General features: G+C 43.4%; 4 protein-coding genes across 8 annotated transcripts; 3 read left to right on the top strand and 1 right to left on the bottom strand.

The window, feature by feature from the left end:
* The first annotated feature begins 278 nt into the window (after nt 1-278).
* Nucleotides 279-3,526, top strand: LOC135116122 (atrial natriuretic peptide receptor 2-like). Its single transcript, XM_064033328.1, has 6 exons — nt 279-310; nt 704-827; nt 1,118-1,252; nt 1,458-1,541; nt 1,857-1,975; nt 2,267-3,526. Exons 2-6 carry the CDS (start codon nt 710-712, stop codon nt 2,429-2,431), a joined length of 621 nt encoding a protein of 206 aa, XP_063889398.1. The 5' UTR covers nt 279-310; nt 704-709; the 3' UTR covers nt 2,432-3,526.
* A 2,241-nt stretch (nt 3,527-5,767) lies between these two features.
* On the top strand, nt 5,768-11,875 carry LOC135115913 (synaptic vesicular amine transporter-like). Of its 5 annotated transcripts, none has more exons than XM_064033036.1 (12): nt 5,768-5,903; nt 6,744-6,906; nt 7,190-7,323; nt 7,730-8,626; nt 9,008-9,091; nt 9,298-9,483; nt 9,694-9,734; nt 9,925-10,071; nt 10,197-10,340; nt 10,474-10,657; nt 10,918-11,063; nt 11,427-11,875. In XM_064033036.1, exons 3-12 carry the CDS (start codon nt 7,194-7,196, stop codon nt 11,547-11,549), a joined length of 2,082 nt encoding a protein of 693 aa, XP_063889106.1. In that variant the 5' UTR covers nt 5,768-5,903; nt 6,744-6,906; nt 7,190-7,193; the 3' UTR covers nt 11,550-11,875. The 5 variants fall into 5 exon arrangements, with proteins under 5 accessions (XP_063889106.1, XP_063889103.1, XP_063889105.1 ...); XM_064033033.1 differs by having other exon boundaries at nt 5,783-5,936; XM_064033035.1 differs by lacking the exon at nt 5,768-5,903 and adding an exon at nt 6,234-6,285.
* Nucleotides 11,876-12,008: 133 nt separating this feature from the next.
* Nucleotides 12,009-15,875, bottom strand: LOC135115917 (trans-1,2-dihydrobenzene-1,2-diol dehydrogenase-like). The gene is made up of 8 exons (XM_064033042.1): nt 15,738-15,875; nt 15,143-15,355; nt 14,772-14,935; nt 14,449-14,576; nt 14,091-14,214; nt 13,721-13,846; nt 12,974-13,124; nt 12,009-12,492 (listed from the first exon to the last, which is right to left on the bottom strand). The coding sequence occupies exons 2-8, from the start codon at nt 15,348-15,350 to the stop codon at nt 12,383-12,385; spliced, it is 1,011 nt and encodes a 336-aa protein (XP_063889112.1). The 5' UTR covers nt 15,351-15,355; nt 15,738-15,875; the 3' UTR covers nt 12,009-12,382.
* A 165-nt stretch (nt 15,876-16,040) lies between these two features.
* Nucleotides 16,041-22,354, top strand: LOC135115916 (uncharacterized). The gene is made up of 5 exons (XM_064033041.1): nt 16,041-18,312; nt 19,593-20,247; nt 20,537-20,678; nt 20,984-21,291; nt 21,685-22,354. The coding sequence occupies exons 2-4, from the start codon at nt 19,593-19,595 to the stop codon at nt 21,273-21,275; spliced, it is 1,089 nt and encodes a 362-aa protein (XP_063889111.1). The 5' UTR covers nt 16,041-18,312; the 3' UTR covers nt 21,276-21,291; nt 21,685-22,354.
* Nucleotides 22,355-23,388: the final 1,034 nt, after the last annotated feature.

Raw genomic sequence — 23,388 nt, 5'->3', positions numbered from 1 at the left:
CTTGCCTGCTGTTCCTCACAAGTAAGGTAAACTCGAGAACACTGTTGTGACTTGTCTTGTTCCCTTGAAGATTTTAGTGAAGAAGCCTTGAATTAATCCATAACACTAAAATGTAATAGTAATAGACCTTTTTTTCTTTTTACAATCACCATTTACATTTACTTGTTAATTATCTAAATAATCACAATTGACAGACGGTTGTGGTGAGAAGCAGCAGGTGGCAACAGTGCGGTGTGATATGGCAAAGATAAGACACGAGGGAGGAGCCATTTGTTAACATCAGGCTGTGGAGAGGACGATAGCGAGATATGTGAGGAGAATAATGGAAAAGTGTGGTGGTAATGATAGGGATTTATATATATATATATTATAGTCAACAGATCAGCAAAAAAAGATGAGAAAAGATGTAGCCTAACTTTCCACCCAGAAACACGCAAATCTTGTCTTATTCCTAACACATACACTATTAACGGCACCGAATCTTCTCAAAGTATTTTTCCCTCATTCTTCGTATCCCTGTGTGGAAAATTCCCTTCTCCAATCACAGTATTCCCAGTTTCTTTCCACAAGCGTCTCAGCCTGTCATTCTATCCCATCAGTGCATTCCTCCCTCACCATTTTTAAGCTTAGCCAGAAGTCATTCATTTCCTACAAATTCTAATCTTACCCCCGAAATATGACCCTCCAATGTCCCTCTCCTTAGGTGGTGATGCTTCTGAACACCCTCTACAAACAATTTGATTCCTGCATTGAAAAGTATGACGTGTACAAGATGGAGACGATCGGGGACGCTTACATGGTGGTCTCTGGACTGCCCAACAGGAATGGTGAGTCGCAAGTAACGGCCAATCAGTATTATGTAGCCTTCGCTCGTAATCTTCCAGCAACATGATGTTCAATGAAAGAATACAATGGAGTGATAGTGGAAGATAATGCTTAACCTCAAAACAGTAAGTGTACCGGAAGAGTGGGAAGAACGGAGGAGAAATAGAGGATCGTCAGTCAAGAATTAATTTACTTTGAGATTGTGGATGTGGCGATATATGAGGTCAGTAAAGGTACACATACAAAGGTTAGAAGCATAGTAGGATGCTTTACAATCTTTGCTTCTGCTCAGGGGAACGTCACGCAGTAGAGATCGCGGAGATGTCGCTGCAGCTTCTGGATGTGGTGTCCAGGTTTGAGCTGCTGCACAAGAAGGGCGAGAGGCTGCAGGTCAGGATCGGCGTCCACTCGGGAACCTGCGTCGCCGGTGAGTTACACGAGTCATCCAAAAATGAGACTGTATTCAACCTTCATTCAGAACTTTCATAACCTTCCTTCGCATACAACGAACCCTTCTCTAGCTTGTTTATGAGCTGAAAATAGCAAACCAGGAGAGTCTACTTGTATTAGGAAACCGAAGATGAATGAACTGTCAGTCCCTCTGCATAAGACTGAAATTCCTTTTGTTTCAGGCGTGGTTGGCACCAAGATGCCCCGCTACTGTATGTTCGGCAAGACGATCACATCGGCTCACTTTATGGAGAGCAGCGGCAAGCGTGAGTGTGTCGTCAGACGTCTTATCTTTACTCCCTTGTCTGATTGGCTTCGAGATGATGCTTGACTGAGATTGTCCTGTCCTCTAAAGCGTACTTTATAATGGAGGCTCTTCACTAATATCTTTGTAACTTGTCTTAATCGATAGGTTGATAGATAAGACTTTTTTTCCTTTGTTAAGGCATGCCAGTTTAAGGAGAGGAAACGCTTTCGTGACTCAATAAACTTTAAGATTCTAGATTCCTTATGATGATGATTCTAAAAGTTTACCATGACTTTTGTAATGAAACTGACACTCCCAACATGAACACTCGCAGCCATGAAGATACACATCAGCGAGACCACCTACAAGATCCTGGCGCAAACGGGTCGTTACAATATTGAGTTCCACAAACGCCTTCAGGTGATCAGCAAGTACCGTGTGCAGAACGGCCAGGTGAGTGTCAGCTGCCCTCAGTAGGTATAGTTTAATTAGAGAAAGGAACCAGTTAACAGTACGTGGCCGCATGTATTATCTGTTATATGTCATCCACTTATTAACAGATAAGTCTTGCTACCAACCGGAGGTCACAATTGTTTCTTGACCCTTTGCCCTCTTAATCCTGGAGTTTAAAATGGACACCTTCAGGCTGATAACACGTTGTCAAGTTTATTTTCCAGCAGATAAGTCTTGTTACTAACTGGAGGTCACTATTGTTCCTTAACCTTTGCCCTCTCAACCCTGCAGGAGGTGCAAATGGACACCTACTGGCTGATGGGACATGTCAACTCCACAGAACAAGCCACACCATCTGCCTCCAAACGCGAGGACGAGATGCCAGCCTTCCTGCAGTATTTCGCCGACTCAGAACCCACTCGTACACAGCGACCCACGACAACCAATAAGTTCTGATGCGTTAAAATATCTGTCCAAAAACATAACCTAGTGATTACAATGTGTTGCTACATTACTCAGGTACACCACGCTGCCTACACGTCCCTCTCTTCCTACTAGAGCATTCGCAAACTCCCTGGGCAGTTATCGTCGCTTCATTTCCCATAGTGAACTATTTAAAATTGTTCTTGATTATGATGAATGCGGACTGCCTGAGTCATTAAGAAGTTAATACGAAAAGTTGAGAGTTGTTCTCTGGTTATTTCTCATGTAGAGTTCTTTCTTATGCTGCCTGTCTAGTCTTCTATCATCTATCAACGGAGTAGTTCCCAAAAGCAGTCTTAGAGAATACCGCGAAGTTAGAGATAAGGGCATGATAGGCCAGTAGATGCGAGTATGTACTGTAGTGTATCCAGCCATCCCTACTCAACCCGGCGTATTGCACAAATTTAGTATAGTTAGGAAAATGAGAGTGATAGGCTACTGTCATGTATTCACAACTTGGCGATTTTTCTGTTATTTTCTATTACTATAACTGTTTTACGTTGTTTTCGTGACCACTGCGTTTTGTCACATTCCAAAGTGCTTAGATCAATAATAATGACCATAACTTGATAATGAAGTGACAGCCAAATGCAGATTAATGTGACTTGGAAACCGGGTATCATCCTCCCAGCACTTTCTTCACCATTTTCTAATATTACCTCTAGTGTCTCAAGGTTACCAGCATATTTATAAACAAATCACCCGCCATTCCAGGCTACACCTCCACAACCATATCCTGTCAAACTGCCCACATCACCTTGGTGCAGCAAACTGTGCCTGGCTGGATTGCCTGGCTGGATTGTAAATTATCGACTTAAACGCACAACACCTTGTAGTAATAAGATGAGAGAGAGAGAGAGAGAGAGAGAGAGAGAGAGAGAGAGAGAGAGAGAGAGAGAGAGAGAGAGAGAGAATCTGCCTATGCCACTGACGGTACAATGCATAATGTAACAAGACGTGTATGTGTTGTACCTTTTTAAGTGTATGAAACTTAACTTTTTCAGCTGTAGTATGTAGAGACTTATGCACCCACAGATAAAGTGTAAGTGACTTGAATAAACGACTAACTAATTAAATGGCTCTAGATACCTGCACCTGTGACAAGGATAAATATAGGTTACGTCAGTGGTTCTCAGACTGCTGATTGGTGGCTCACTATATTGGACTTCACAGGCGCACCAACCCTGTAGCCAGTGTAGTGTAGGCTATTAAACGATACAAGTTTAAGAACACATCTATTTAAGAAAATTAGGCGGCGCACTTTGGTGATCGTCGCGGCGCACAGTTCGCGAATCACTGGACCACATGAATGGACGTTCTCTTGCAGGTAATGAGATTGATAGATTCAGGGACACATGCACAAAAGATCCTTGTTACATTAGATCCTGGAGTTTACATATAAGTAATCATATATTGTCAATTAGAGCTAAGTAGCCATTACATATCAGCGGCTCTCTGGTCCAGCTCAAGCAGCGTGGACCCCGAGCAGGTGATGACAACACCTATAACTTATAACTCTCTCAAGGAGGAGGTTTCCGTAAGAGGTAATTTTAGACTTGCCTATGAACTGTCTCCTTTAAGGTCCAGCATGTTTGGTGGACCTTTTTTTTTTTTTTTTGGTAGTTTTCTTGCCCTTGCCCAAAGCCCTCCTTACATAAAAAGAAAAGAAAACTAAATTAATTTTTCATAAGAATCAGCGATCACTGCAAGCAAGATGGTCGTTGGAGGGGAGTACAGTGATGCTACCCATGCTCACAGCAGTACTGGTAGTGAGCTAATCTTTAACACTACTTTACTATTTGCACAGAATTTCACTAAAGGATAACTTTGATCCTTTTGTGGACTGGCATTTCAGTGGGCATTTTTTTTTATTGGATTTTTGTTGCCCTTGGCCAGTGTCCTTCCTACATAAAAAAAAAAAAAAAAGCTAAGTGACTAAAAATCAATGAGTATTACTAGAAACCACTATTGTGTTGAAGAAAACAGTGAACGACAAACAAGACAGACAGACAAGGCTCCAACTGCCCCATCTTCACACCACCACCCACGCCACCGCCACCCACCGTATCATCCCTCACATACTTCCACCTTCGCAAGACAACTTAAAAAATAAAAAAATAAAAAAATAAAAATAAAAAGAGAGAGAGAGAGAGAGAGAGAGAGAGAGAGAGAGAGGGGCTTCATTTTTCAGATCCTTTATTTTTCACTCTACTGGTCTTCTCCTTCACAGTTTCCAATGACTTCCCGGACATGGAGCGGATAATGAGAGTAAAATTGGCGGAGAAGTTTTTCAATTTCCATCTCGTTGCGTCGAGGTCCAATCGCTGCCCCCAGCTGAGCCTGGCCAGCCCGATAGACGCCGCGTCCCGACTCCTGCACCCGAGTCCGACCTGGCACTGGCACCTGGCACTCCAGACACCATAAATCCATGTTTTGTTTTGTTTTGTTTTGTTTTTTAGCGAATTTCCTCATAAATGTTATACAGATGATTCACCTCCATTGCCTCCACATGAAATACCGACCATTAGCTTCCATCCCCAGGTGGTTTTATGGCGGGTGCAATGTTGCGGCGCCAAGACGAACGAGACCGCCAGACGGAAGCAAGAAGGACCCACAGGCCCTCCTCGGCCCAGAGTTACTTGGGAATTTCTTTAATATATTGGACGGACGAGCTTAGTCTGATCCCACCCTGAAAACAACCTTTTATCTACACCCGACCATGTGTGTGTGTGTGTGTGTGTGTGTGTGTGTGTGTGTGTGTGTGTGTGTGTGTGTGTGTGTGTGTGTGTGTGTGTGTGTGTGTGTGTGTTTGTGTGTCTGTCTGTCTGTCTGTCTGTCTGTCTGTCTGTCTGTCTGTCTGCTCTGGTCTGTCTGTCTGTCTGTCTGTCTGTCTGTCCTTTCGTCTCATACCATGACGTTGCAAATTCGCACTATGAAGGCAAAGCATTACATCTATCTTCAATTGAGGAAGTAGATAACCATGAATACTTGAGCAAAGTTAGTGTATTTGTAAGTGTTGAAATGAATAAGAGTGAATTATTTCAATTATAATACTAATTTTATTTGCAATGCATTTTTTGAACTGGTAGGTATTCTGGCATCCCTGTCCTAAAAGCAATATCCTATCACTAATGAAAATCCTTATGAAACTGCCTTACGTGACATATATCGATTTACCAGCTGGCATTTTACTCTATTCAGTCGTTCAGTGTACACACTCCTAAAACCAGACAGAATTCCCAAACGTTCGTTCTGGTAACCATGGCAACTTGCGTCTGTGTCGGAAACCCGCGGCGCAGCTACTTACGAGTATTTCAAGCCCGGCCGGAGGAGGAAGGCGTCACTTCCCCGCTGGCAGTGTGTGGAGGACAGACCGACCCCCCCCTTGCGGCTATAGAGCGTCTGTAGCTCTCTGGCCAGCAGTGAGTCACGAGTAGTAATGAAGGTGCGCACTTGTGGCAATAATTGTTTGCTGAAGGTGTGTATAGAGAAAATCAAACTGTGAAAAGGTGCATCATCTTGGAATACATTAAACATAATTATATATGCGTTATAAGCAAGATGTTTAGTAAAATGTCGACAAAACTCATTGTTATAGAAGACAAATTATAGTACTAATGAAACCCAGACAGGAAATGCAATCCAGATAGTATTATACTTTTTACATCATAAAATGAAACTCAAAGAAATCGTGAAATTATCTAATAAGAATCATGCCATTGAGATTCTATGTGTGTGTGTGTGTGTGTGTGTGTGTGTGTGTGTGTGTGTGTGAGTGCGGCATCAGTAACGGAGCAGATGTTGTACAGGTGTGAGCAGTGATCCAGGTGAGGTGGCGGCACGAGTCTCGGAGGGTTGTTCATGGCCTTTGTCTCTGTGGCGCAGTTGATATCAACATGAATGCGATAAAAGTGCATACACTCGCCAGAATGATAACTTAATGACAGGAAATGCACGAAAACACAGATACACTCGAAGGAGTAATCAAGCAATTCAAAATACCAGCTTTAACCGAAGTGAATCCCTTGCGGGAGTGAAATAAAAGTGTATAGTGTACATTGATAATTGTGATGGTGGCCTGGCTTTCACCAAAACACTACAGTCATCAGTGTACTGGGAGGAACCAAGATATGATCATCATTTACTTCTCTTAATACACGAGTGAAATAAAAGTTCAGTCTTCAATGATAACCTGAGCTCCATAAAATACTAGAAAGGAACAAGATAATGTTTTATCGTTCCCTCTCAATACCCAGGAAGATCTAATCAAATCTTACATGTGCAGGTATGAATGAGGAAAAGAATAAGTGCAATGGAAAAATTAGTGCAAATGGCGGCCTCAGACGGAGTGCAGAGAACAAGAGGTCACTGGGAATGAGCGTCATGAAGTGAAGGGAAGAAAGTGCACGGTGAGGAGGCTGCGGGCTCAGGGGAGTTGCTTCCTGCAGGTAAATGCAAGCCATATTTTGTGGTGATGATGATATTCTATAAGATTATCAAACGAAGCACCGTGAAACTTTTAGCTTATGTCCATTCTTCTTAATTATTTTTTTCCTATCCATTAATTTCTATCACTTACTTAGGTATTATGGCCAATATCCCTTCTTAGTTTCGTCCCCCGATTCGTCTCTTTCCTTTAAGAAATATCAAAGACAAAAGTTGCCCAAATAGTGCTCAGGTTATCGACTAGGTACACAAAGTCAGAGAAGTGTCCTCAAAACCCTCGTACAGGAGCATGCTGGGAGCGAGCCGGGGAGTGGCGGCGGTGCGAGGTGGGGTGGCCAGGTTGAGGCAGAGTCGTGCTGCTGTGGTGGTGCTGGTGTACGCCGCGCTGGTGTTGGACAACATGCTGCTCACCGTCGTTGGTAAGTCCTGACAAAGACCTAATGGAATGCTGGGGGGCTGAAGAGGCTTCGGAATACTCAGGCTGAAGAGTGAAGTGTATGTAGAAGGAAGCAGACAGACTAGTAATGTAAGAAAGACGCTAGACCGAAGAGTGAAATGCAGATGTAAACATAAAGCAAACAAATCGATATTTAGTATGGCGACATTTCGTCTCCAAGCGCAAGTTATGACTATATCTGCCCAGTCATCATATCATGATGATGACTTTTCCTGTAGAAATCATGATGTTTCTTGCATGAAGCTACAGTTATCACTTGCCTAATTATCATCTCACCCTTTGTCTTTAGAATCTGTTAGAAGAGTTATAAAAATAAGTACCATATTAAAATCACCGGCTCCATCTCTCATTTTTGTGTCTCTTGTCAGTGCCCATCATCCCAGAATACCTGTACCAACTGGAGCACCGCCATGTCCCAGTTTCACTCAACACCACCACCATCGCCACACCCTCGTCCTTCGTCACCACCTTCTCATCTCCTGATGCGTCCTCGTCCTTTTTGGAAAGGGACGAGAATCTTACACCTCAGTCCTTGAAGGCGGCGAGTCGACGGACGCTCACTCCAGCACACAAGACACAAGTGAGAGAACCTGTTGCTTCCATTCAGCCTTCCTCCCCTCGACTGTCGCTGCGAGTGGATAGTAAAGGAGATCAAACCAAATCTCTTCGTGAACTGAACGACAATGAAAAACGTGCAACAGTTGATATAAGTGACTTCAAAATCCTGCAGCTTCCACGCTGGTATCGGAGGCTCAGGAGTAAGCGTGCTTTTCGGCAAATAGATGGTGCTTTGGTTGGAGGTGAAAGAAGGATGCTTGATGAATACTTCCAAGAACTGCCAACTAAACACAAAACACAAAGCCAACAGATAGCAAGTGAAAACAACATGAGCCGGTTTGCTAGAAATGAACAGATTCTAGATGGCTCATCACTGGAATTTCTCACAACTAAGAAACGAGTGTTGCTTTCCCCCCGGAGACATCGAACATCTGAGGCACCTCCAACGTCCAAGGAGCCAAAACAAACTAATAAAACAAAGGACAGCAAACCCACAAAACCCACAGCCTCCGTTTCTGGTCTTGCTGTGAGGGAAAGGGAGATGTACAAGGATATCAACGACGAGAACTGGAAGGTGGGAATGCTGCTGTCCTCCAAGGCTCTGGTGCAGCTGATGGTTAACCCGATGGTAGGCTCTCTCACTGCCCACATCGGATACTCTCTGCCACTCGTCTTCGGCACCCACAACCTCCTGCTTTCCGCTGTCTGTAAGTATTTGAGGGATGCTTTTATCAACATTTCCCAACGATCCAGATGAAACTTGTGTCTGCTTGTAGGGACCCTTACTTGAAATTCATATAGGGTTATCACTGACGGTTAGCCTAAAGATTTTGTTACGAGATTGAATTACACCCAGGTAGAACATTAACATTCACCTGGCGATCTTCTGGATGTCTGGCAGTTTTCGTTTTCCTTAGGATGAACTGTCAGAGCGGGGAGTCAGTCAGAGACCAAATACAAATGTCAATGTGCTATGTAATTCTGACTGATGAAGGAAGAGACTAATAGCGTTAGATACAATGCAATATCAGTGAGATTTTCCAGTGCTGAATTGTTCTATTATCTCTTTTTTCAATGTGTCGCTCAAGTGTTCGCCAGCGCGCAAGACTTCATTCTCATGTTCCTGGCCCGAAGTCTTCAGGGCGTCGCCTCAGCCTGTATCGCCGTCTCAGGTTAGTTTCGTATGTCTTTCAACATTTATCAGTAGATGAGCATGTTTGTCTTTCCACCGCTTTATGATTTCTAAAACGTGACTGTTCCCGGTAACGAATTCCAACGTTGAGTTATTTTGATCTACAGTAAACATGGACACCTTAGATAAAGCTTGTAGTATCCTTTTTCCAATCCTTTTCAAATGTCTCACTGTTGTCCCCACCAGGCATGGGCATCATCGCTGAGCTCTTCACGGACGACGGGGAGCGGGGCCGTGTGCAGGGCCTCGTCATGGGCGGCATAGCGCTTGGGGTCCTCACTGGATACCCTCTCGGCAGTCTACTTTACGACTTCATGGATTCCAAGACACCACCTTTCCTCGTCGTGGCGGTGCTCACGGTGGTCCTGGGAAGTAAGTCCGCCGCGCCTGTGAGTCCATGACTACAATGCGGTGTGACGTTGACAGGAGGGTGAATTTTGGGTGGTGGTGGGATTCTAAACACATATACGCTATTATCTTCACAATGTAAAGACAGTAAAGTTGATGAATATATTGTTAGAGAAATCACACGTCCTGATTAACTGTGTGTGTATAAGCAGCTACAGTCCGTCTTGTCCACAGTCGTGCAGGTGGTGGTGCTCAACCCTCGCAAGGTGCCCGAGGTGGGTCTTTCCAGAAGTATCTTAACATAGTCACAGCAATTATGCCGCCACGTTGACTGAAACGTGTTGCGCTGTTTAATGCACGGCACTGTACTTGAAAATAACGTTATAGTATTATATTTCGTCATTAACGCACTATTCTCATCACTATTCTCCTTCTCGCATTGCGGTGGTCAATCCGGCGATTCAGCGCATGGTAACGGTGACTCCCTTGAGCCAGCTGGTACAGGACCCCTACATCGTGGTGACCGCTGGAGCCGTGATGGTGGCCACCTCCACGCTAGCGGTGTTGGAGCCTTGCCTGCCCATCTGGCTCATCGACAATTTACATCTACAGGTAGTCGTGCCATGGCCCGGAAGTAAGATTGTTAGACTTTAACAGTGCCTCTCATAATGTGATAGAAGGCTCCAGTCGCGGCTTTCTGGGGTATTTACTTAAAGCATTTCCCTTTCATTCTGTAGAAATGGCAGCTGGGTGTAGTATTCATCCCAGATAGCGTGGGATACTTCCTAGGCACCAGCTGCACGGCGGGACCCTCCTACACTCTTGGCCGATGGCGGGCTGCCCTGCTGGCCATGATGCTCGTGGCGCTAGCAGCAGCCACTGTGAGTATTCTACAGCGGCACGCTGTTGCCTCCTTCAATCCCAGTTTCCTCTGTCGCCTTACACACTTCAGCCTGCTTCAGAACTAGAATTATTCGTATTGCGAGTCCTAATAGATGTCACTCTCTCCTCGAGGTGCCGGAGGCGACTTCCCTATTTGCACTATCTGGACCTCATCTGTTCCTGGGCATGGGCGTGGGCACTGTGGACGCCGCCCTTATGCCCCTCCTGGCAGCTCTGGTCGACACCCGCCATGTGGGAGCTTATGGAGCAGTGTACTCCATCGCCCAGGCTGCAGTAGCCCTTGCCTACTTCTTAGGTAAAATCGAGTGTCACTTTTATTTTCCTCAACGGACAGGTCATTAAGCTTAAGTAAATCATTTTGAACATCCCTCAGTTGCAGCCAGTATGCTATCCTTTCCATTATCACAGTCTCACTGGTCATGCTAGATATCAACACTGGACTATATTAGACAAGAAATATTACACGTGATTGGAAAGAGTAATAAGAACAGGCTAAGTTGTTAGTTGCCTAGCTGCAAACTGCAAGTAGTTGTTCATAGCCGGACGGTCTTGCAGGGCCTCTGGTGGGCAGCGCCATGGTGGAGGTGATAGGCTTCCCGTGGCTGATGCGTTCCATGGCCTTCCTCAACTTGTGCTACTGTCCCCTTCTTTGCTTCCTCGGCGCTCACGAGACCACAACCGCCTCTGCGTCAGAGACGCAGGTAACCAGGTCCATAAAAAAAAAACTTTGGCCAGAAAAGAAGGCTGAAGCTGTTCTGCAACTTGATACATTTCATAATAACTATCTAGATTTTGCATCCTTGATTTTTAGATATTATTTAATGGTTTCTTAGCTATTATGAAAGAGATATCAAAAGATACAGGTAGGTACAAAAATACAGTGCAGAGTCTCATTCGTATTATCCAATATCTATATCAAGACACAGAATCTTTGATCTTTAGAGATCACTGCATTTCTTCTCTTCTCCTCGTCTTATCTTGCTACCCTTTAACTCTTTTTGTAATGAAATACTGTTGATATCATTAGTAAAACGTCTTAAATTTGACCAATCACTCATTCCCAGGCTATCCTCATGGCAGCCCCACAGCCTAACGACTACCTGAGCCACATCACCACTGTCGTGCAGCCCAACAGACAGTCCTCGGTCACCTACCACCAATTATTTGACGAGGACGACGACGACTAAAATTCAAGGATCAAGAGACAATTATTAGAAATGCTTGTGAGGAGCTAATCTCCTCCGGGCATACTCGGCACGTGCTCGATTCGCCATTGCTTGATAAATGCTGGTGTTATTGCTTGTCAGTTGTAAGGTGCTCCTGTTTGTAAGAAACTGTCTTTTGTGACTTGTCTTGTCTTGTATCTTGTCATGGTATGTCTGTTAAGTTTTTCTGTCTTTTGATTAAGATGAATGTCCCTTGAAGTACCTAAGCAAGGTGGAATAAGGGAATCAGTATTTAGCAAAAAGGGTGAATGTAAGGGTTCAGCCAGTATGTTAATATATGTTTCATGAAAGTTGTTATTTGTTGACCTCTTTAATCAATTAATCAGTTGAGAAACAAGACTCATGGAGTTTGAACGACATTAACCTTATATTACGAAGTGCTAAATATGAATTATTACAATATGGAAGTTAAACATCAGACTTCGTTTTTCTTTATTTCACGAGACGAACAATAACAGCCAAACGTTTGGTGCCGAACACTGACTTAAGACCTTAACAATCATTACTATTCATTAGGTTTCGTTTTTTTTTTTTTTTTTATTCAGAAGACAAAAATGGTGCTGAACACTGACTTTAAAGTTAAAGAAGCGTTACTACTATTATTATTTGCTCACATGTTCTTGCTCCTTTGGCCACACTCTACATTCATATACTATAATTGCCTGAATAAGACTCGAATATTCTTCAAATCACGACAAGCTTTGTGCCTCGCTAAGAAAAAAGACAACAGATACTCTTACATGGACTCTACAGGAGGATCCTTGGGCGGACTGTCACTTACTGCAGTGGTCTCTCTACTGGAAATCCTGCGGGTACACGGTGCCCACCTGAGTGCGCACTGCCTCCATGATGGTGGCGATAGTGAGGGACTCGGCGTGGCTCACCCCAGGGCTCTCCAGAAGTCCTATAACGGCAAGGAAGTCGATAAGCTTCATTGGGTCCAGAGAAGGCTCAGGAATTTACGAGTCCCAGTCGGTTTAAAGAGGAGCACAGTAACCATTTGTAGTCTAGGCAGGAAACTTAACTCTTCGCAAGCCCATTCGCTATCCACATTAATGACGATACATCTTAACTATTCAGGGATCTTATAATTCTTTGGTGGAGAAAACACTGTTGGAACTTTTGCCAACTTTGGAGTAGAAAGAATTAGAGTATACTTATGTTAGAATTAAATTGACACATGTTAGGCTATACATACGTGACCGCTGAAGATTAGACTTGGAATGTCCACTAAACAAGAAAGCCCAACAAGGAAACATGAGAACACACCATTTTTGGATGTGTATGGATGAAAACTAAAGCAAAAGGCTTCCATCAAACAACTAAGGAACAACATGGGAAAGTGCACAAGGCAACCAACATCAGTGGGTTCTCTAGGGACTCACCTTCCTTCAGGCAGCGCCGCACCTCCATCGCCTCGTACATGAGTCCCTGGCTGTTATCATAGTTGAACGTCTCTCCAGTTTTGGGAAGAAGCGCCTCGAAGTTTCCTGAGGGTCCCTCCAGATGTTCAGGGCACCACACAGGGAAAGGAATCTGTAACAGCAACACGTTTTGAGAAACGACAACAATTTACTGGATAGCAAACATATCCGCTAGAATTGCTCAAGATAATTTCCTCTTTCCTAGCATAAAAAGGAATGGGAGAAATATTACACGACTCTTTCAAAATCAATGGGCTCATTTTAGTTCCCGAAGTATCGTGTCATCCATGCCATGAAGGCGTCTAGACTATAAAAAAGGAGAACAGAGTAAGGCATATAGTTGCAACTCCTAGTGAAAGGGAAGGAGTCAAGGTACTATTTAACTTCTGCATTAGTAAGATCAACACATCAGACATAAGAATGAGTAGTTTTGTGCAACAATGGATAAGGAAGGACATACGGCTTCGAAGTTCAAGAGCAATAAGTATGAAAAATAATTGCGAAAGACGCCAAGTGCTGTTAACAACGGCAGACTGTGAGACCCAAATTATACAAGTTAATCACATAAACAGCCTCTGACAGCACTTTATCATGAAATGTTCGTATTAAGATATGCTCTGTATAAGGACCGACATGAGACCCTTCTCACTCAGCATCTGAGAGGAGGAAAATAATTGACGGAGACCAAAGTTACTTAGTACGAGTTACCTTGATAGTTCCCTTTGTGCCGATGATGTGAGCTTCCGAGGGCAGATCAACCTTCATGGAAGCAGAGATAGAGGCAACGCGTCCCTTCGAGTATACCAGAGAGGCACTGATCGTCTCGTCCACTTCCTGACGTAGAATTAGCAACTTGAATTTTCAGGTGGGGCTAGACGAAACATTAAAAAGCGCTGGATCATTAGTGGAGGAATGACTGAAAGATGCGCTACGGAGACAAATTATGTGACTTCCGTTACAAGATGGCAGGGAAGTGGACTTAGTATTATCATTACTAATATATTCACTTATTATTGCTACTATTGCTACTCCTGATGTAGGGCGTCCTGCTCCCTCTCGAATCCGTTCAGTGACTCACGTGGACATTAAGGTGTCCCCCAGCCAAGATCTTGAGAGGACGCTCGCCACCCATCACGAAGCTCGTCAGCTGGATAGGGTAGAGGGCGATGTCCAGCGTTACTCCACCTCCAGTCTCTTTCGTCCTGCAATGCCGTGGACGATGAGGGAGGGAAAGGGTAGAGAACCGCATAATGATTCAATGGTGTTGCGTGGATGATCAATTAAGTGAGAGACCTTGGTAAAATACTTGAAGATAAAAATTAGTATGGTAATCATTTACAAATTTGCTACAACAATGAAGAGAACTCAGGCATTTTAAAAAGAAAAGGAGTAGCCGGTATATGATGGAAATAGTTCAGCATATTTCACCCACTTACTGCAATCTCTGGAGGTGCTGCAGGTTCCTGCCGAACGAGGCGATCACTTGCACAACATCGCCGATCTCTCCTGCCTTGATGCGTCGCCCGAGTTCTTTATAGACAGGGAAGAACCTCGACCAGATGGCCTGCACCAACAACACAGTCAATAAATTACACACATGCACATCTTATACGTTTATACCACCCTGATTAACAAGAATGTCCCTTCTGCTTGAGTGAGAAATAAAAAGACTGACTGACTGAATATTATATCAAAGTTGTTAAATTGCACGATACTGCAAGGCATTGCTACTTGACAAGCAGAGGAACGTTTGCCTCACCTCCATCAGGAAGACCTTATTTTCGCGCGCCACGTCCAGCAGCTTCTGCGTCTCTCGTACATTCATGCATAAGGGTTTCTCGCACAGCACAGCCTTGCCACTTCGCAGGATCTGTGACGCCACCTCCAGATGTTTGGTTTGCACCGCGCCAACGTATACCACATCTGCCGAAATTACTCCCCTTAGATGGATAAATTTATTAAAGATATTCAGCTACTTGGCATCTACCACATCAGTGAGTGCATGAATCAGTAAGGTACAGCGTAAAACTTTGCAATTCATGAATGTTTCTTTTCCTCTTTTTCTGACTAAATACAGAATTTTGTTAGTGCAGTAAGAGGTAATGTTTAGTAATTTAATTGTTACTTTACCGATATCAGGATCCGATGCCAGCTCAGAGTAAGACCCGTAGCTCTTCTCTATCCCGTGCCTGGCAGCAAACGCCTTGGCGGACTGCAGGCTTCGCGCCGCCACCGCCACTACTCGATGCTCGTCCGCGGGCAGCGCCTTGAGGGACGCCACGAAGTCCGAGGAAATCATGCCGGCACTGACGATGCCCCACCGCGTTGGACAAGCCATTGTGACTGGAAATAAACTATGCTGTACCTTTCCGTCACGTCACAAATTAAAAGCGCACCACTGTTTGTGCTACACTGTTAGCATTAGGGAGAGAAGAGGAAAAAGTTGTTTGCAGTCAATACCTGCTCTCTGCTCCTGACACCTCGCACCACTCTTGATATCAAAGAGAGGCGTTCCCGTGCTAAATAATTCATGACTACTCCCCCATCCCTAAAATTACGCACCAGAAATAATTCCCAGCATGTATATTAAACAGACAAAACAACATAGTTTTAGTACCTGGCTAATTAAATTATTCTTCCTCACCCTCACTTCCAACATAATGTACCAGAAATGAAAACTTCCCAACATGCATATTAAACCGACGAAACAGCACAATATCATTACCTGGTAGAGGAGAGTACAAGGGTAATCTTCAGATCAGCTCCACGTCGACAGCCACTCTGTTCAGCTGCTCCCATGCTGTGCTCCCTATATACCGGTTGGAAATTCTGGCAACTCATTATGTATTTTTGTTTCACGATTATCGCACAGTCACTCATCGTATTCTTGACACGTTGAAATTTCACTTAGTTACATTAACCCTATTAATGATGAATACCTGGTTTTTTCTCTCAATTCGCTGGTAATTTTGCTCAACTCTTAATGCTAGTTATCTTGTAATTTACATAAGTTACGTTCGGTTAGACAAGGCACCCGTAAAAATAATTCCATCTAGTAAACCGGCATTTTTAGGTTTCAGTACTACTTTGCCTTTTGATCTCAGGTGACACTGAGCACATCTCTGTGCTTGATCTCTCTTTCCATTGATTTAAATGTGGATATAGAAATAGCTTATGCAGAATATTTCTAGTTATGTAAGCTACAACTCGTGTAAATTCAAAGAAAATTTGTTTATTACATTCAGATTCTTATAATAAGTCACAGGAAGCATCAGAGTATCGTGCAGTTACAATAATTATCGTACAGTTCCCTCTCCTGCAAGTTGTTACCCGCCCAGCGCCTCAGGGCTATCATCACATGGGTAGGTAGGTAGGTACCTTTCCTACTCTCACCCTCTCTCGTTGCCAGAAAGCAAGTCACCCCCACTTTTCAAGACTATGCGATGTTCTGTCATTCAGCAGTAGGCGGGTAATCACTTCGGGTCTCAGTGGTGCTGGATATCAGTCATTTCATGCAGGGTGACGAGGCGTTTGTTTCTCAGCCAGTACTTGATGTAATCTTATATAAGCCTATAGTCGAGGTTCATTCCGTTATCTGTAGTGCGTTCCATTACCTGTCGCGAGTACCAAATGAAAAGGCCATTGGGATACTCGGGCTGAAACAAACGTAGTGTTATTCTCTTACGCTTCGACGAAAGGTATTTTTCAGAGAGAATGCATTTACAAGGATTTTAAGTCTGTGATGGATTTTTTACAGAATGTCTCTAAACGTAGTCCATATATTCAGCAAGGAAGTATTTACAAAGGATGGGAAGCCATTTAATTTTGGATTCCAGCCCGTGCAGCATAACGACATGTGCACTACTCTTGCCATCCACCAATGACGTTTAATATAAAGGTATTACTAACTAAAAGAGCAAGTAAATTAATACATGAATAAAACACTGTCCCTGTAATACTCAAGATACCAGTAACTTTTCTGAGTAGAGTCTGATAAACACCTCGATCCATTTTTTTTTTTTTTTTCTGTTTTTCTCTATTTCTTTCTCGTTGTCTGAAACATGGGTATCAGGACGCAGATACCGTGGTCGTGGGAGTCACCGTGACGTTGTGGCGAGGTCTTATGTACCGTCGGCGCCGCCACTTCCAGCGCCCTGCCTGCCACTTCAGGGTTCAATGTCCGTCAGCTTCAAGGACCAAGCAACCTACACATGACCTTATTAATAAGACTCCAAAATCAAAATCAATACTGACAAGCAAGTTCTGCCCTTATCTATGAGTGGTTACCTGACCACTATCAGCATAACTGCATTTCAAACAAACAGCTACTTCACACGCCCTCTGACTTTGTTGATTCGTGAAGTGTTGCTCGAGTAATGACACTCTCAACACAGCCATGGTGTCCTCCAAGGCTGCATCAGTCTGTGGATCACAATCATTAGGTGTTCGATCTCACTCACCGCCAGTTCGGAAACATTACTGGCAGCTGTTGCGAGATAATGATTAGATTTACAGTCTAATTCCTTTGATTAGTATGTGGACCCTGCGGTGTAAGTTAGAGAGAGACACCGCTGGTAGCAAAATGAATGGTCGAGCAGTTCAAAACTTTTATTGGCTTTCGTTTCATTTTTGCCCGTCTAGGGTTACTCAGATAAGTACCAAGTGTCTTACTGTCATTAGCAGTTCAAAAATCAAAATAGAACGCTTAATTTTTTTCCATTGATTGGCTTCCATTCAAGGATCACTCTGCTCCGATCAGGACGAGGCGTGTGGCGTGTTGTGGCGTCGAGGAGGTGGATGGGGGGAGGAGCAGGTGCAGGTAGGACGGGATGCGGGCTCATCCCAGTCACGTCATTTACACATTTTGAAACCTTTCTCATACTTAATGTTACTTTCCCTTTGTATTTTTCAATTATAATAAACATAAATGATGAGAACATAATAAACTCCATCAAAGTCTTATTGTTAGATTGTTTTCTCTTTCTCTCTTCAGGTTCTAAGGAACTTTTGTCATTGGTGATGGACATGAAGTTTGGGATGTGGGAACAGTCGATCCCCGCCCCTTGGCGAGCCCACATCAGTGAGCTGAGGCTCCAGCCTCTGATCCAGTCCTCACCCTCCCGAAGGAAAAGTCAGGCATCAGCTCCAAGGCGCAAAACGTTATGCATTCTTTAAATCGTGCGTGACATTTAAGACTGCGAAAAGTACATCATCGCTGCACTCCTACCCAGCGTTTACTTTGAAAGAGACAAAAGTGTGGAACTCAAAACATAACTTATGAAAGGCTTGTAAGAGTCGAGGTATGTAAACCTGGCGCACTTTGTTGTTGGTATTTCAATTCTTGAGATTTTATTTTTAATTGTATACAGTCTTATTGTAGTGTTATCTTAAATTTCCTTTTTATTAGCATTATTGAAGTACTAAGTGCTTGAATTTCACAGTTCAAGAACAGTGCAGATATAAGCTGCTCTGGATCTTACAATTCAAACCCCATATCGATTTCCATTCACTATGTGCACTAGTTTGCTACAAAGGAATAAATGTTGAGCGAAAAAAATTTCCCACTTCTGCATGGCAAGTACTGGCGACGAATGAAGTTCACCAGTCACTTTTATTAATTAAAATTAAATCGATGCTGAAAAATAAAATCATGCATTGAAATGGAGTAAAACTGTTTCATATACATTAGCATTTAACTTCAGATAATATTTGTATAGACTAAAAACCATCAATACACTGTTAAAAAGAGAGTTCATAATGGCAGTAAGCTGAGAGAGAGAGAGAGAGAGAGAGAATTAGTGTGCAGCGACGATCCTTTTAAGGTACTCAGTTCATGCGGGCACACGTGCTGATGATGATCCCTGCTTATCAAATATTCGCCAAGTATTGATTGGTAGCGGCTGGCTTTCCCTCCCCTGATGGCGTGTCGCGCGTCAGGATGAGAGAGCTTAATGAAGGAAAGAAGAGAGAGACTGGAGCTACGACTTTTGTGTTACGACCCTCTCACGAAATGGGACTAGAGAGACTTGGACAACAACCGAAACCTTGAAAAATGTAGAAAATTAAAGAAAAACTATAATTTCATGCACATCATGTTGCCTCGAATCAGTAACTGCAATTCGTGACAGAAGTGTTGGCTTCCATAATCACTCTTGTGGAATATATTTAGGAGTCTGGTGTGTAATGGTGATTCGATAGGTACAGTACATAGTGCTCTTGGTATAAATATAACCAGGACAATTGTTATATTAAGTACTACTACCTAGAAGCACTTATTGTAGTTCCGGTTAGGTTAAGTTACAAAATGTGTTATATTCTAATTAATAAAAGCTTTTATCAGCACAACACCTAACATCCTTATAAGGAAATAGGTTCTCTCTTCCTCGGATTTATTTATGCATATTGTTTAAAGTACTGAATACCCGAGATCTATGATAATACCGGAGACCTGACTCGTCTAAACTAGTAGCCACATAGAACCATTTCCAATACTCTCCTTTCCCTTCCCGCAGCGACACATGACCTCGTAGTTGAGGCACATGAAATCAATCAATTTATCACCCTTTCCTCCTCCTCCCAGATGTCGACGTCCGAAGCGCCCTCTAGTTTACTTCACCAAGAAGCCTTTAACATCGAACTCCCAGAAGCAACCAGTGAGGATCTTCAACTATCGCATTCCCTAAAGGGTAAGAATACAGAGCTCAGCAGTGAATGTCCTCAGCCATCAGATCTAATCAAGGACACCAACTTCCATGAGTCCTCCGCGGGACCTTCAGTCATGCTACTTCAACCGCCACAGGCCTTTCTGACAGACGACCTTCAAGAACCTCAGGAACTCTTTCAAAACGTCCTGGACTCACAACCACCACAAGATTTACTCTTGAGAGATCTTGAACCGCGGACTCAAGAGCTTCTACTTCACGACATACAACCCTCACACGGCCAGACCTTCTCAACTCAGCCTCAAGAACAGGCGCAAGGTTTCATAAACCCTAGCCGAGAGAAGGACGACCTGCGGAATACCCTCAGCTTCCCAATCGTCGATAGTTTCTTAGCGCCACTCACACAGGATCTGGTGGCCATCGGAGAGAGTCCTGCAGAGTGTGATCCCGCTGTCCCAAGTCACCTTTCAACCTCGTTGGAATATTCAGACATGAGCTACGCGCCTGAAGCTCCAACGGCGGTGACGTCAACCACTCCCAAGATAACACAGAGGCTCAGAGAGAAGAAAAAAAGTAAGCATTGTTTTTCATTCTTATATTCTAAGCAGTCTCCTTGTTTCCTTGTGTTACTTGCCGTTTTGTTTATGTTGACCGGTTTACTTATATGAATATGCGTCTCAGTGTATTCGAAATCAAAGCAAATCTTGTATCACAGTGAATGGCGTAACAAGCAACTCATTTCGACCACAACGACGTGACATTCTAAAAGATATCAGGACGTAGCATGACATTCCAGAGATTAGAGCATCTAGAAGTCACCTTTTTAAACCCCAAGTTCACGCCTCTCTGTGTTGTGTTACAGGTAAGAGTGTCTACAAACACGTGCCCCACAGAGAAAAGCCTCAGCATTTGGTGGCTCGACGCAATGCGAGGGAGAGGCGACGCGTCCAGTCCGTCAACGTGGCTTTCTCCAGACTGCGCAGAGTCGTTCCGGGAACCAGCGGGTAGGTTGACTCGATACTGCTCCAACTATTCCATGGCTAGTTGTCGAAATACTCAAAACTGAGGTATTCTTTGAGTTGATGCGGGTGAAGATGTACATTTTATTTGGAAGTCGATCAAATTAAGGTGTTTCTACGGAATTTCCTTGATTATCTTTTTTTTTACAATAGTTCATGTCTTCAGTTTCGAGGAACAGATAAATGTAGACGTGCCATTTGTTGAGGTTTTTAATATTCGAGGCCTTTTTGAGAGAAGTGAAGGTACAGCGCAAAAGTGTTTTAGAATGTACCCCACACCTTCTCTTCAGGCGCAGCAAGAGGGTAAGCAAAGTCAAGACGCTGCAAGGAGCCATGGACTACATCTCCCACCTCCAGGCGTTGCTACAAGAGCCTCCTGATCTCTGCGACAGTAACTTCCCCACCATGTGCACACCAGTTCCCTACAGCGTCTATGCTCCCTCTGTCAGGATCCAAGTGTTTCGAGGCGACGCCAGTTCCCTGCATGACTCCGCCAGTGTCCCAGAGAGCAAGGAGGAAATAACAACCACCCGCCGACAGTCACTGGAGTCTGCTAATAATTCTTACGGGGGTTCTAGCTGAAATTGTACTATATAAGGTACGTATTTTTGTGCTCTGTGATGTTTTTCAAAGGTGAGAGATTTTAGAAGAGTTCCCATATCTCTTTTCATAGTAATAGTGTGGATTTCTTGTTTAACCATCACCAGAATACTGAGATCCTTAAAATGCCAGTAACTTTCATTAGTTTCTTCAAAGTAGTGATAAGGCGTCAGGACCAGCAACAAAAACATCACCAGAACATACAGTATTACTTAAACATTTTATCATAACTAGCAACAAGAAACATCACCAGAACTCACAATATTAGACGACATATCATCACAACCAGCAACGAGAAACAGCAGTTATGTGGCTACGACCCTTCAACCAGTGAATAAAAGCCACGAGTCTGTCTGTGAAAATCTGCTGAGATGTACGTTTACTTCTACAGGAGACCAGAGGAGGCATGGGATGAAGCTGCTGCTCGTATGGCCGCGCCCACCACACTGCTCCCCCTTCCCCTAATCACTCGTCAGGATGAAGCAATGAACTAACACACTTGAAAAACGTTGTGCAAAGCCTCGAATCGCGAGATATAAAACTGAAATCGTTGCGTCTGTTATCAAGTCATCAGTTTACGTCAGTGTCAGACACGATGAACCAGGACTCTTGAAAAGGCTGTGTGCTTCTGTCCTCAAGATACAAGATAAACCACTGTCTGTCATCAAGACATCAGTTTGCGTCAGAATCTCACAATCACCGAACGATCATTTAGCAGTAAGGGTATTAGTCATTAGCTCCTTGAGGAATCTCGTGGTTAGCATCTTAAACTGTTAGCCAGTACTAGTCAACATACTAGCTGTGTAGGTTTTGCGTATTAGATGAATGAAGGCGCGAGGCAAGAAGTGTGATTTTCTGGTCATGTGTGTAAGAGCGAATGATTGATTGAATGAGGTTTTGGCGCTGCAATAACGAGTTTTATTATAATGGCGCAGAGAGAGAGAGAGAGAGAGAGACTCACTCCATGTCCTCAGCACATACTGTGTAAATACAATGTAATCTAGTCACCTTATCTAAGTCATAATTGTACCTAATCACTACCTTCGCTGGTGATTCTCCCATTATGTTTTTCATTCAAGCTTAACCCTTCACAAAAATTTACTCACGCCCATGTTTACACTTAAGTGTATACACTCCCCAATCCCATGTCCGTGCACTTAAATGTATCCAGTCCCATGTCTGTCCACGTAAATGTACCCACGGAGCCCATTCAAGGTCACAGTTTGAGCTTAAGTTGGCTGAACCATCGCTCCTGCTTCAGTGACACAAAATAGCGAATAGGCGACATTGTGACCATATGGAGGTTAGGTTACACAAGACTGAAATCAGTCATCGAATTTTCAACGCATGTTTTAAGATATATGTAAATGTAGCTTGATTGAAAATAATTGTTATTATGAAATTCAAAGAATGTATCTCTGATATCCATTCCTAAAAAATCCCAAGGTCATGATAGGTTTTATAGCATTTACCCCCTCTGAAGGATGACCGAGAAACATCAGGGCCATTGTGAATACAGTAACCCCTCAGGGGATTTGTACCACAGCTATATCAGTATCAGCCAGAGCCTCTGTTGTGGTATTACATTAAGGTTCCGTTCAGAAGCTTATCTTCAAATAACTGTTGCTGTTAGATATCTCCATACATAAATCAAAAGTTGACTAACGAGGTGGTATCAAAAAGTTCCAAAGCTGGTTTTCAAGGCACATCAATAAATGACAGGACAGGAATGGGCACAGTGCTGGGCACAGCTGATGGTCATTTGGTAGTCTACTAACTGGTGATGTGAACTTAGAGAGCAGTACACTGGCTCAATTGTAATTTCAAGACTTCCAAGAACATGTTTTATTATTGGCAATGATGTTGGGCAGATTATTTTGAAGGGATGGTACCCTCTGTACTATTCAGAAAACTATAACCTGGTATAAGCCTGTGATGAAAACCCAAACCAGTGTCAGTTCTTTACATTTAAGGATTAACACTTTCTTGTGCTGTTAAAATAGATCACCTTTTCTTTTCTTTTGATAATTTTTTTCATGCACTTATTATACCAGGTTAGAGTTCTTCCACTAGTACATTAAATAAATATGTTCTT

Source organism: Scylla paramamosain, chromosome 30 (assembly GCF_035594125.1).
Source record: "Scylla paramamosain isolate STU-SP2022 chromosome 30, ASM3559412v1, whole genome shotgun sequence".
In the NCBI taxonomy this organism is placed as follows: Eukaryota; Metazoa; Arthropoda; class Malacostraca; order Decapoda; family Portunidae; genus Scylla; species Scylla paramamosain.
This window is presented reverse-complemented; position numbering and strand designations above follow the sequence as displayed.